Below are 14,195 nucleotides of genomic sequence, written 5' to 3'. Positions count from 1 at the left end.
ATTGGCTTATGAGTAATCACAGTGTGGGATATAGCAGTGCAATCTGTATGATAATTGGCTTATGAATAATCATAGTGTGGGATATAGCAGTGTAATCTGTATGATAATTGGCTTATGAGTAATCACAGTGTGTGATATAGCAGTGCAATCTGTATGATAATTGGCTTATGAGTTATCACAGTGTGGGATATAGCAGTGCAATCTGTATGATAATTGGCTTATGAATAATCACAGTGTGGGATATAGCAGTGCAATCTGTATGATAATTGGCTTATGAGTAATCACAGTGTGGGATATAGCAGTGCAATCTGTATGATAATTGGCTTATGAGTAATCACAGTATGTGATATAGCAGTGCAATCTGTATGATAATTGGCTTATGAGTAATCACAGTGTGGGATATAGCAGTGCAATCTGTATGATAATTGGCTTATGAATAATCATAGTGTGGGATATAGCAGTGCAATCTGTATGATAATTGGCTTATGAGTAATCACAGTGTGTGATATAGCAGTGCAATCTGTATGATAATTGGCTTAAGAGTAATCACAGTGTGGGATATAGCAGTGCAATCTGTATGATAATTGGTTTATGAGTAATCACAGTGTGGGATATAGCAGTGCAATCTGTATGATAATCATGATAACTCTAAGCCTCGGTGATTTCTACAATTTTGACTTCCTCGCCAAAAATTAATAAAAGTGTGTTCTAATCCTAATTTTCATTTTTCTGTTCTCAGTTGCCATCTTGGCTGAAGATGCTGTTGTACAGGCAGCTTTACATAAACACGATATCAATGTACAAACCATATCTCAGGTAGCTCCCATACATGTCCATCCAGCAAGAGTTCTCAGTCATCTTTACTCACAACTTGGTAAGTTTTAGGATTATTTCAATGAACAATATAATATGATTTTACTTGGATCAGCTGATTACTTTAGTCTCATGAAGGAGACCACTACCATACCGTCAACATAGAATGCATATATTACATATTGTACATGTAACTAGCTTTCTTTAACCATGTCTTCACTTATAAGTATTAAGTTGACAAAATCATCATCAAATCACGAAACTGGAATGTCTCTTCCTGAAATTTACATTGACTGAAATGGTGACAAGAATCATACATATGTACCATACTAGTATATTGTATTTGAATATGTACACACTGGAAGACTGGTGAAATAACACATTGATAGCAACCTACAGTTGAAGCTATTATGATATTAGAGCATTACAAAACAGAACCCTGTGTGAATGCCAGTGTGACACACTTGGGGTATCTGAACAACTGGTTGCAGTGTTCTCTACAGACAAGTTGAAAACACAATAAGTTATAAGTAATTTATCCAAAACATCTAATTGCATCATCAGTGGGTTCACAATTATATACACCATGAAACTCTAGTGGCACACTTGCTTACAAGTACATGTATGCAGTACATGCAATGTTCTCAATATTACACTACAGCAGTACAAATATATTGTGTACCATTACAATGTGTGATATTGCACTGCAGCAGTACAAATACATTGTGTACCACTAATATGTGTGATATTGCACTGAAGCAGTACAAATACATTGTGTACCACTACTATGTGTGATATTGCACTGCAGCAGTACAAATACATTGTGTACCACTACTATGTGTGATATTACTGATTATACTACATCATGTACATCATTGTTTATAATTTAGTGAACCACCCTCTGTGCATGACGTGACTTTATACTACATCATGTACATCATTGTTTATAATTTAGTGAACCACCCTCTGTGCATGACGTGACTTTATACTAAATCATGTACATCATTGTTTATAATTTAGTGAACCACACTCTGTGCATGACGTGACTTTATACTAAATCATGTACATCATTGTTTATAATTTAGTGAACCACCCTCTGTGCATGACGTGACTTTATACTACATCTTGTACATCATTGTTTATAATTTAGTGAACCACCCTCTGTGCATGACGTGACTTTATACTACATCATGTACATCATCGTTTATAATTTAGTGAACCACCCTCTGTGCATGACGTGACTTTATACTACATCTTGTACATCATTGTTTATAATTTAGTGAACCACACTCTGTGCATGACGTGACTTTATACTACATCATGTACATCATTGTTTATAATTTAGTGAACCACCCTCTGTGCATGACGTGACTTTATACTACATCATGTACATCATTGTTTATAATTTAGTGAACCACCCTCTGTGCATGACGTGACTTTATACTACATCATGTACATCATTGTTTATAATTTAGTGAACCACCCTCTGTGCATGACGTGACTTTATACTACATCATGTACATCATTGTTTATAATTTAGTGAACCACCCTCTGTGCATGACGTGACTTTATACTACATCTTGTACATCATTGTTTATAATTTAGTGAACCACCCTCTGTGCATGACGTGACTTTATACTACATCATGTACATCATTGTTTATAATTTAGTGAACCACCCTCTGTGCATGACGTGACTTTATACTACATCATGTACATCATTGTTTATAATTTAGTGAACCACCCTCTGTGCATGACGTGACTTTATACTACATCATGTACATCATTGTTTATAATTTAGTGAACCACCCTCTGTGCATGACGTGACTTTATACTACATCTTGTACATCATTGTTTATAATTTAGTGAACCACCCTCTGTGCATGACGTGACTTTATACTACATCATGTACATCATTGTTTATAATTTAGTGAACCACCCTCTGTGCATGACGTGACTTTATACTACATCATGTACATCATTGTTTATAATTTAGTGAACCACCCTCTGTGCATGACGTGACTTTATACTACATCATGTACATCATTGTTTATAATTTAGTGAACCACCCTCTGTACATGACGTGACTTTATACTAAATCATGTACATCATTGTTTATAATTTAGTGAACCACCCTCTGTGCATGACGTGACTTTATACTACATCTTGTACATCATTGTTACAGTTTATAATTTAGTGAACCACCCTCTGTGCATGACGTGACTTTATACTACATCTTGTACATCATTGTTTATAATTTAGTGAACCACCCTCTGTGCATGACGTGACTTTATACTACATCTTGTACATCATTGTTACAGTTTATAATTTAGTGAACCACCCTCTGTGCATGACGTGACTTTATACTACATCTTGTACATCATTGTTTATAATTTAGTGAACCACCCTCTGTGCATGACGTGACTTTATACTACATCATGTACATCATTGTTTATAATTTAGTGAACCACCCTCTGTGCATGACGTGACTTTATACTACATCATGTACATCATTGTTTATAATTTAGTGAACCACCCTCTGTGCATGACGTGACTTTATACTACATCATGTACATCATTGTTTATAATTTAGTGAACCACCCTCTGTACATGACGTGACTTTATACTAAATCATGTACATCATTGTTTATAATTTAGTGAACCACCCTCTGTACATGACGTGACTTTATACTACATCTTGTACATCATTGTTTATAATTTAGTGAACCACCCTCTGTGCATGACGTGACTTTATACTACATCATGTACATCATTGTTTATAATTTAGTGAACCACCCTCTGTGCATGACGTGACTTTATACTACATCTTGTACATCATTGTTTATAATTTAGTGAACCACCCTCTGTGCATGACGTGACTTTATACTACATCATGTACATCATTGTTTATAATTTAGTGAACCACCCTCTGTGCATGACGTGACTTTATACTACATCTTGTACATCATTGTTTATAATTTCTCATCTTTACAGGCAAGAACAAAAGAATGAACTTGAGTGGTCGACCTTCCCATGACATTGGTTTACTCAGTACCAGTAAACTGTACATGCTGCAAGACAAAATATTGGTTTTTACACCACAGTTCTTAGATCAACATCAGTTTTACCTAGCCCTAGACAACGACCTTTTGGTAGACATGTTTAAAACAGACATTGCATATTTACGTTATAACTGGAATGAACTTGGCAGACCAACATTAACTATGACAGTTACCCACAGTATGCTAGGTAAGTCATAACAACATTAACTATGACAGTTACCCACAGCATGCTAGGTAAGTCATAACTATGACAGTTACCCACAGTATGCTAGGTAAGTCATAACTATGACAGTTACCCATAGTATGCTGGGTAAGTCATAACTATGACAGTTACCCACAGTATGCTAGGTAAGTCATAACCAATCAAATAAACTGTTTCTGTTCCTTTTTTAAAGAGTGAAATATAGTCACTCTAGAAATTAATTAGAAACATTAAAAATGTTTGGATCCATTTACTATAATTATAGTAACATGTTTTTATTCCACAGATTCAAATTTGAGATAACATTGCATAATTAACATAGTCGAGGTCTGTACATGTAGTAGATGGAGTAAAAGAATACAGTTGTTCCAAATGTTGAAGTGACTATATGTCACTGTCCAGTTTGATTACTTGGAACCATTTATTAACACTATACTTTCTATTTCTGGATGTTTTGTATTAACTGGTAACCAATCTGTGATGTAAAAACTTACTTATATCTTGTTGAAGTGTATATCCAGTGATCAAACCTTATTGATTTTTGAAATGTTGATATTTATACTAATTATCCTAAGCTAGTAATTTTATCGTAGAGAAAGATTAGTCCATTTGAATAGGGGTGGACAATCACCATTCTTCCACTGAAGGAATATTCCATTTGAATAGGGGTGGACAATCACCATTCTTCCACTGAAGGAATATTCCATTTGAATAGGGGTGGACAATCACCATTCTTCCACTGAAGGAATATTCCATTTGAATAGGGGTGGACAATCACCATTCTTCCACTGAAGGAATATTCCATTTGAATAGGGATGGACAATCACCATTCCATAAATAATTCTTTGCATGGAAAGTGGTTACATTCTATACCCATCATGCATTGCTGTACAATAGAAGAAAGTCAACTGTTTCCAAATTTTATCATAGAGAATTAAAAGATTATTCCATTTCAAAACAAAACAACTAGTGCAGTATATGCAATATATTAGACTTGAATTTGTTGTTAGTAAAGAATAAATATAATTTGCTGTATAATTTGAAATGTATGTATGTGTGTGATCTTGGATTTGGACACAAAATGACATATTTTGACATAATTTGCATGTCATTGTCAAGTAACTGTGTTTCTTGTATTTCATCAAGACACCCATACAACTTTGTAAGGCTAACAATTAAAATTAGAATTGTAAACTTAATTTGCATATGACTTGTGAGGTCATCTTCTTCTTTTTAACAATATTGAGTTTAGACACCATAGGCCTAGTAACATCTCAACAGTTTTAGACTGATCTGGCTAGTACAGCTGGGTTCTCAGTTTTTGACCAAAATGACACCTTTTTCATGTAATGTGCATAACAATAGTCAAGTGATTTTCCCTTCAAATTTCAAAAGTAGATAACAAAAGTAACAGCTTAATGACAAAACATCGCTACAATAGGTTTTACAGATTATCAGTTTGAGTTGTTAACAATCACAGGCAGAGAAATAGACACATGGAAAGGCAGACAAACACAGACAAAAATTGTATGATAGACAGACAGACAGACAGACAGACAGACAGACAGACAGACAGACAGACAGATGGAATGACAGACAAACTGATAGAAAGACAAACACAGAAACAGATGGAAAGAGACAGACAGATGAACAAGACAAACAAATAGATGGAAAGACAGACAGATAGGTAGGCAGGCAGACATACATGTTACTATAACAATAGTACTAAGTGAACTTCATTTTAGGTGTTGCTAATAAAACTAATTAGTATATGATATAAAAATTATGGTGATGGTAATATAATCATATTGGATCCTGAAATTTATCAAAAGTAAGAATTCAAATAAATAAATAAATGCTTGCCGGTAGAAATTATGATGTCACTGTATGGTCATCTTTTCTAAAACCTATTCTAACTTCAGTCTATTATTTTCTCAACATATTGAGAAGAAAAGAATTCTACAAGACTATACTCACTGGTACTTGCTGTAAATTATTCCTACTAAATCCTTAGAACTCACTTTTCCAGAATAAGACAGTGGATAACACTACAACAAGTAACTGTACACTGAAGTACAAACTTGTTCTATTCAAACAAAGAATGGAGTGACAATGACTAGAAATACCCATGATTCTTTGCCAGTTGAAAGTTACCAAACATGTCATTGCATTCTATTCCCATCATGCAATGCTGTACAATAGAACAAACAGATTTTATCATAGAGAAAGATTATTCTATTTCAATAGAAGGTGGACAATCATCATTCTTCCACTGAAGGTTTATTCCATTTGAATAGAGTGTGGACAATCACCATTCTTCCACTGAAGGAATATTCCATTTGAATAGAATGTGGACAATCACCATTCTTCAACTAAAGGAATATTCCATTTGAATAGAGTGTGGACAATCACCATTCTTCAACTGAAGGAATATTCCATTTGAATAGAGTGTGGACAATCACCATTCTTCCACTGAAGGTTTATTCCATTTGAATAGAGTGTGGACAATCACCATTCTTCCACTGAAGGAATATTCCATTTGAATAGAGTGTGGACAATCACCATTCTTCAACTGAAGGAATATTCCATTTGAATAGAGTGTGGACAATCACCATTCTTCAACTGAAGGAATATTCCATTTGAATAGAGTGTGGACAATCACCATTCTTCAACTGAAGGAATATTCCATTTGAATAGAGTGTGGACAATCACCATTCTTCCACTGAAGAAATATTTCATTTGAATAGAGTGTGGACAATCACCATTCTTCCACTGAAGAAATATTTCATTTGAATAGGGGTGGATAATCACCATTCTTCCACTGAAGAAATATTTCATTTGAATAGGGGTGGATAATCACCATTCTTCCACTAGAGGAATATTTCATTTGAATAGAGTGTGGATAATCACCATTCTTCCACTGAAGAAATATTCCATTTGAATAGAGTGTGGACAATCACCATTCTTCCACTGAAGAAATATTTCATTTGAATAGGGGTGGATAATCACCATTCTTCCACTGAAGGAATATTTCATTTGAATAGGGGTGGATAATCACCATTCTTCCACTAGAGGAATATTCCATTTGAAGAGTGTGGACAATCACCATTCTTCCACTGGAGGAATATTCCATTTGAATAGAGTGTGGACAATCACCATTCTTCTACTGGAGGAATATTCCATTTGAAGAGTGTGGCATAATAGTTTGACCATCACTCGAATGTAAAACAATGATTCTTTGTTATTAAATATTTAGTATTTATATTCTGAAATCAAAATATTATTCCAGAGAAAGGGAACAAAAATGTGGTTTGGTTATTAAAGGAATCTCCTTAATTCATTAATCCTAACTTTGGGGTAAATTTAAATTTTTTGTCTTGAAAGTACAAAGTTTGTTGAAATGGTGATTGCATCAACAACTAAATAACTGTCAACATTTTCTCCGTAGATAAACAAATGAAATTACAGGCAGCAGTAGCAGCAACTATCCGTAAAATGGAGACTGGTTATACCAATGGAGTAAGAGTTAAACTTGGCAGAATACAAGACTTTCTAAGCACTTCATGTTTTTGTCGACTCACTTTCTTAGAAGGTTCACCTGATGACCAAGATGAAAGTGGTTCGTATGTTTTTATATTTATTCTACACGTATAGTAATGGTTGTGTACATGTACATGTATTTGCATGACATTGTGAAGGTAATAGATAGGTACTGATGCCACTAGGAGTGTGGTAGTGCATATTAATGGTACCATTATAGTATATAAAATATAATGGTGGTCAGTGTGCTCTCTTAGTAAGCCAGTTTGACGTGCCACCGACGCACACAATTTCTAGTGACGCACCAAAATTTGGTGTTTGCCTATCTCTTACTATGTGGTGGCTCACAAGAATTGCCAGTTTTTCTCATTTCGACTCACAACAAAATCTGGCTGTCATTAGAGGACACACTGATGGTGGTACTATATGTAGTGGCAGTGCATTACATGGCATGAATTCTGCATTCTTCAAACTTTGTATAGATTCAAGTAGAATATTATATGGTGTTTAATTGTACCAAAGAAAAACACTGATCTTACCTCAATATTGTTGAATAACAGCAAAAGTATTCTTTACATAAAAATGTTTGTGTTAAAATTGCCATTATCAAAGTGAGATGAAAATGATTTAATGTGCCCTTAGCCTAGCTTTACATAATTTTATATAATTTATAACCCATGAAACAGTTAATTTTTTTACCATATTTCATAGGTGTTAATACCACCAAACCACCATAACATGTATTATGCTAGCTTTAAGTCATATTTCCTACTTCAGTTATGACAATAGATTTTATATTGCTTACAATCTGGAGGAAATATATCTGTAATTTGTATCTCTAACCAAATGTATCAGTTCATAGCTACAGTGTAGATCTGTCTAACCAAATGTATCAGTTCATAGCTACAGTGTAGATCTGTCTATTAACCAAATGTATCAGTTCATAGCTACAGTGTATATCTGTCTAACCAAATGTATAAGTTCATAGCTACAGTGTAGATCTGTCTAACCGAATGTATTAGTTCATAGCTACAGTGTAGATCTGTCTAACCAAATGTATAAGTTCATAGCTAGTGTAGATCTGTCTCTATCCATGTGTGTCAGTTCGTAGGTATTATAGGTATCTGTATGTCTGTCACTGTTTCAATTTGTATAATTTATAATATAATAATATAGTTTGTCTGTCTCTAGGATAGCTGTGTGTACATGTCTGTCTGTCACTGTTAGTTTATGTATGTATGTATGTATGTATGTATGTATGTATGTATGTATGTATGTATGTATGTATGTTTGTCTATAACTATATTTATATAATTATATCAATGTCTGCTAGTATATATTTAATAGCTGTTTGCAAATATGTCAGTCACTAGTCATGTCAGTTCATCTGCATGGGGTTTGTATATTTGATTTCTCTGAATATTTCAGCATGTACATGTATGACTGTACAATGTGTGTGTATATATGTGTGTGTGTGTCTGTGTGTGTCAGTGTGTGTGTATGTCTATGTCTGTGTGTCTGTATGTATGTATGTCTGTGTTTATGTGTGTATGTATGTATGTATGTATGTATGTATGTATGTATGTATGTATGTATGTGTGTATGTATGTATGTATGTATGTATGTATGTGTGTCTGTGTGTTTATGTCTGTGTGTGTTAATTTATGTGTGTATCTGTGCATACATGTATGTGTGCACCCATCTCTGTATGTCTGCATTTATATCTGGAACCATGCTATCAATACATGTAACATGTATCAGCTCTGTTTTTGTGTGTCTGCACCCAATATTTGTTTTCATGAAAATATACAAAATGAGTAATACAAACAAAAATGACCAATTTTATATTTTGTGTCTGGCATTTTTATTTGCATGTTATTTTGATTTGAATTAGACTTGGTGTGATATTAAAATCAGTCTGAGAGCATTTGCTTGTTGCTTTGTACTGACTACAATGTAGATAGACCAGACTGTTTTCTTGGTTCATCAACACAATCAATTGTAGATATTAGCTTTCACTGATGATGTTACTGATTCTGAATAACTGATTATCAAGTTCAAGTCCTCAGTGTGAACTTTCAGACATTTCAGAAATGCAAAAAGCCTTACTAGGAATACAAATATAGTACTGTGAAACCAGTCTAAGATTTACATGGAGGTACATATACCAGTACATTATTCACTAAAAAATCTTTCAAAATGTACAGAGAGAATTACAGCTTACAGTTTAGAGACAGACTTTTATTGTTTTCTCATCAAGAATACATCTGGTTGTACAACACTTCACTGTTTTGATCTGATACTTTCACAGTGTGTTTTAGGTTTGCACAGTGTTTTATATGTTTGCACATGTTTACTGTGTATGTAACTGTTAGTGTTAGACTTAAAGTTACTCCACCATGTTTACTGTGTATGTAACTGTTAGTGTTACACTTAAAGTCACTCCATGTTTACCTCAGCACTGTAGTCAACTCACATTAACACACAACGATTATTACCCTAGACTTTAATATTTGATTGCAATTTCCTTTTTCTCTGTTTGAAAGTTCAACAGCACTGTTATTTTATTTCTTATTTTCTTTTGTTTCAAATTTGGTTTGTGTTTTTGCAATAATGTTTGGGAATTTTGTTTTTTGTCTCTTTGGTTGTTTTTGGGCTGATTTCCTTTGTCTGGTGTGTGTCCACAGTGGAAAATCTCATTCAGCGTGAGTAATAATAACAAAGTTAACACAACTACCGTACTATCATCATGGTTACACCACATTTGTCATATCATGAGTGTATTCATGGTCAAATTTCATTATCATTCATCATCACAAGAGTTTAAAGGTTATCTCCCCATCATCAACATACTAGGTCAAAGGTCACAATCATTATTTATATTATATTAATGATACTTATTTGATAATAATCAAGTCCTTGTATATCTTTCTAGTATGCAATATTAAAGTGACACAAGCTGAGTTTATAACATGTTTGACATTGTCTGAGTAAAAATACTTAGTAATAGAGAAAACCATTCCAAACTACAATGTATTATGTGAAGTGGCCAGATGGATGACAAATGGAGTATTCATTTTGGATTTTTAATTGATAAAACAACTTTACTGTGTTTTTCTACTTGGAAATACCATTTTGTAAAAGGACATACATCATGTCTCAGTTTGTAACTCAGTAAATTGCAAAAACTAAAGTGTGTAAAATGTTTGTTATTGTACATACAATAACGTCAAACAATTGACACATTTTTCAATGTTTTTGCAATTTATTCAGTTATAAACAAGGAGTTGTATATATGTTCTTTCACATTGTATTTCCAAGTAGAAAAACAGAGAAGAATTGTTTTAACAATTAATAAAGTTCTCACAAATAAATAGCCACTTTTTATCCATATCTGGGCACTTAAATATGAGTTGCATACCTTTATTGGCACTGAAATCACATGTAGTATTATGTATGATAAATTAAGTAAATTATGTATGATAAATTATGTAAATTATGTCATGTAATCGTTTGTATTTTTCCAAAATACCAGGTTTGAGTTCAGCTAATAGCAAGTGATGGTTACATTTGAGTCAATAATTAGACTACAGCAGGTATCTTTTTATCTACACAGCAAAGATTACCCCTAAAACACTACAACAAAGATTACCCCTAAAACACTACAGCAAAGATTATCCCTAAAACACTACAGCAAAGATTAACCCTAAAACACTACAACAAAGATTATCCCTAAAACACTACAGCAAAGATTAACCCTAAAACACTACAACAAAGATTATCCCTAAAACACTACAACAAAGATTATCCCTAAAACACTACAACAAAGATTACCCCTAAAACACTACAGCAAAGATTAACCCTAAAACACTACAACAAAGATTATCCCTAAAACACTACAACAAAGATTATCCCTAAAACACTACAGCAAAGATTAACCCTAAAACACTACAACAAAGATTATCCCTAAAACACTACAGCAAAGATTAACCCTAAAACACTACAACAAAGATTATCCCTAAAACACTACAACAAAGATTATCCCTAAAACACTACAACAAAGATTACCCCTAAAACACTACAGCAAAGATTAACCCTAAAACACTACAACAAAGATTATCCCTAAAACACTACAACAAAGATTACCCCTAAAACACTACAACAAAGATTATCCCTAAAACACTACAACAAAGATTAACCCTAAAACACTACAGCAAAGATTAACCCTAAAACACTACAACAAAGATTAACCCTAAAACACTACAACAAAGATTACCCCTAAAACACTACAACAAAGATTAACCCTAAAACACTACAACAAAGATTACCCCTAAAACACTACAACAAAGATTATCCCTAAAACACTACAACAAAGATTATCCCTAAAACACTACAACAAAGATTAACCCTAAAACACTACAACAAAGATTATCCCTAAAACACTACAACAAAGATTAACCCTAAAACACTACAGCAAAGATTAACCCTAAAACACTACAGCAAAGATTACCCCTAAAACACTACAACAAAGATTACCCCTAAAACACTACAGCAAAGATTACCCCTAAAACACTACAGCAAAGATTATCCCTAAAACACTACAGCAAAGATTAACCCTAAAACACTACTGTAACAGCAAAGATTACCCCTAAAGCACTTCAGCAAAGATTACCCCTAGAGCACTACAACAAAGATTAACCATAAAAAAACATGTAAACACAGCTTGTGTCCCTTTAATGAAGTTTCCCCACTTACCTGTCACTTTATAGCACTGTACAAATATCAAATTAATTTGTGATAAACTTTTAGCTATATAATTCATTAAAAGAAAAGAACTAATACTCAGTAAAAATCACTACTAGATTACAAACTTAATGAAACAGCATTAGATACTGAACATTACACACACACACACACACACACACACACACACACACACACACACACACAAGGATTTCATGTTGTAGTTGGTCAAGATATACTGAACGTCAGCTTTCAGATTTTCCTCATATGATTCACAAAATGTCTTTTTTATCTGATAATTCAAGTCACAGAACATGAAGTAACCAATTTAGAATGGTTTTCAACATTATTTTTTCACATGACTCAGTTGATTTGTAGATGTGTCAGCTTGTTGACATTTATTGTCAGACATCAAAACCAAGTCATTGTTTGTATGACAGAGATACTTCATGATCAAGATGGATTCAGTCACTGACTTGGTTTTTGATTAAGATTCATGTTTCTGCCTTACACTGTACTCTCATGATGGTCGTGGTGTACATTTACCTAGCACATGCTTTTCACCAATATGGACTTTACACATTAATCATACTAAACTACCTGTAGTGTGTGTGACTCACATAAAACACTTGTAACATTCAAACGTACATTGTAGCACTTGTGAAGGTGTGTTTGCACACATTCTAAATCATACGTATTGGGACTGTTGTAAGGTTTGATATCTCATTAACACATACAGCACACTTCAGTTTCCACCAATACACTGAGTGAAACATTTACCAATCTGACTTGACTTTAACTCATTTAACACAATTCTTGCTTCATCCTGGTTAATATGGTTTTCTTATTTCCTTGTCTTTGGTCTAATTTTGATTAACCACAAAACTGCATATAACAATATTGGATGGCATGATGAGATGTGATGTCTGTTAAACACACTCTTCATCATCTGTAACGTGTCTGCTTCAAACACAGGTGGGGCTGAGATCTCTAAGTTCATGGAGTCTCTACTCTTTCCAACTTGTCCAAAGCCTAATCTTCCTGCCCCTGACAGTCCTGAGACTTTCCTAGATGCTAATGCGAGGCCGCCAAAGTTAAGACGACGCAGGAGTTCGGTGCATGGTATAGTGCAGCGCACTAGATCAATGCATATAGATCCAGCTGACACAGCAGGTACATTGTGAGTTAGGGTTATGTAGAACTAGGCTTTCTCTTGAGTAGTGTTTTCAATGGTTTTCATAAGATGTAACAATAGGGTAAGGGATGTCACTTACTGTCACAGAATGTAGATAACAGAATACAACATGTAAATCTTTCAGTTAATGTCTCACTTTTGTCATATATGCACTTTTCATGAAACCATTATCATTATCCAGTTGAGCACAGCTAACATAATACAAAATTATAAAGAGAAATCCCATTCATCTCATCTTGTGCTGTCAGTTATTTGTCAGTTTCTGTCTCTCTGTCCTTGTAAATGTTATGATCAACAAGGGGCCAATATCATTCATTTTCTCTTTCAGCCATTTCTTTTTGTTTTATTTGTTTATTATTCAGTCACATCTTGTCTTGTAGGATGGCTGTTCCTGGGCATTTTTTTTCATAAAAGGCTTCTCATTTGCTAAATTAAATTATTTGCATCTTTGAAGTCAGCTTCTTCTTTTTTTGCAACAATTCTGGAAGGCTTATTGTTTTGAGTTTAGTGTACATTTTCTCACTTATAAGTGATGAAGATCTTCAGGTAAACAGATATACAAAATGTATAATTTGTACCAATCATGTTTGTGTTCTTTGTTGTTTATATTATGTTATGTTTAGGGTTGGTTTCCCTTTGTC

General features: G+C 33.7%; 1 protein-coding gene across 4 annotated transcripts in view; it reads left to right on the top strand.

Moving 5' to 3' along the window:
• Positions 1-14,195, top strand: part of LOC144438786 (phosphorylase b kinase regulatory subunit alpha, liver isoform-like) — a 56,336-nt gene that overhangs the window by 21,421 nt on the left and 20,720 nt on the right. For 3 of the 4 annotated variants that reach the window (XM_078127955.1, XM_078127954.1, XM_078127956.1), the window contains exons 11-14: positions 740-874; positions 3,807-4,061; positions 7,525-7,695; positions 13,335-13,532. In XM_078127955.1, the coding sequence (XP_077984081.1) occupies positions 740-874; positions 3,807-4,061; positions 7,525-7,695; positions 13,335-13,532 (759 nt within the window). The remainder of the gene's footprint in view (positions 1-739; positions 875-3,806; positions 4,062-7,524; positions 7,696-13,334; positions 13,533-14,195) is intronic. The other variant, XM_078127957.1, reaches the window with a different exon arrangement.

This window comes from Glandiceps talaboti, chromosome 8, assembly GCF_964340395.1.
Source record: "Glandiceps talaboti chromosome 8, keGlaTala1.1, whole genome shotgun sequence".
Taxonomy (NCBI): domain Eukaryota; kingdom Metazoa; phylum Hemichordata; class Enteropneusta; family Spengelidae; genus Glandiceps; species Glandiceps talaboti.
This window is presented reverse-complemented; position numbering and strand designations above follow the sequence as displayed.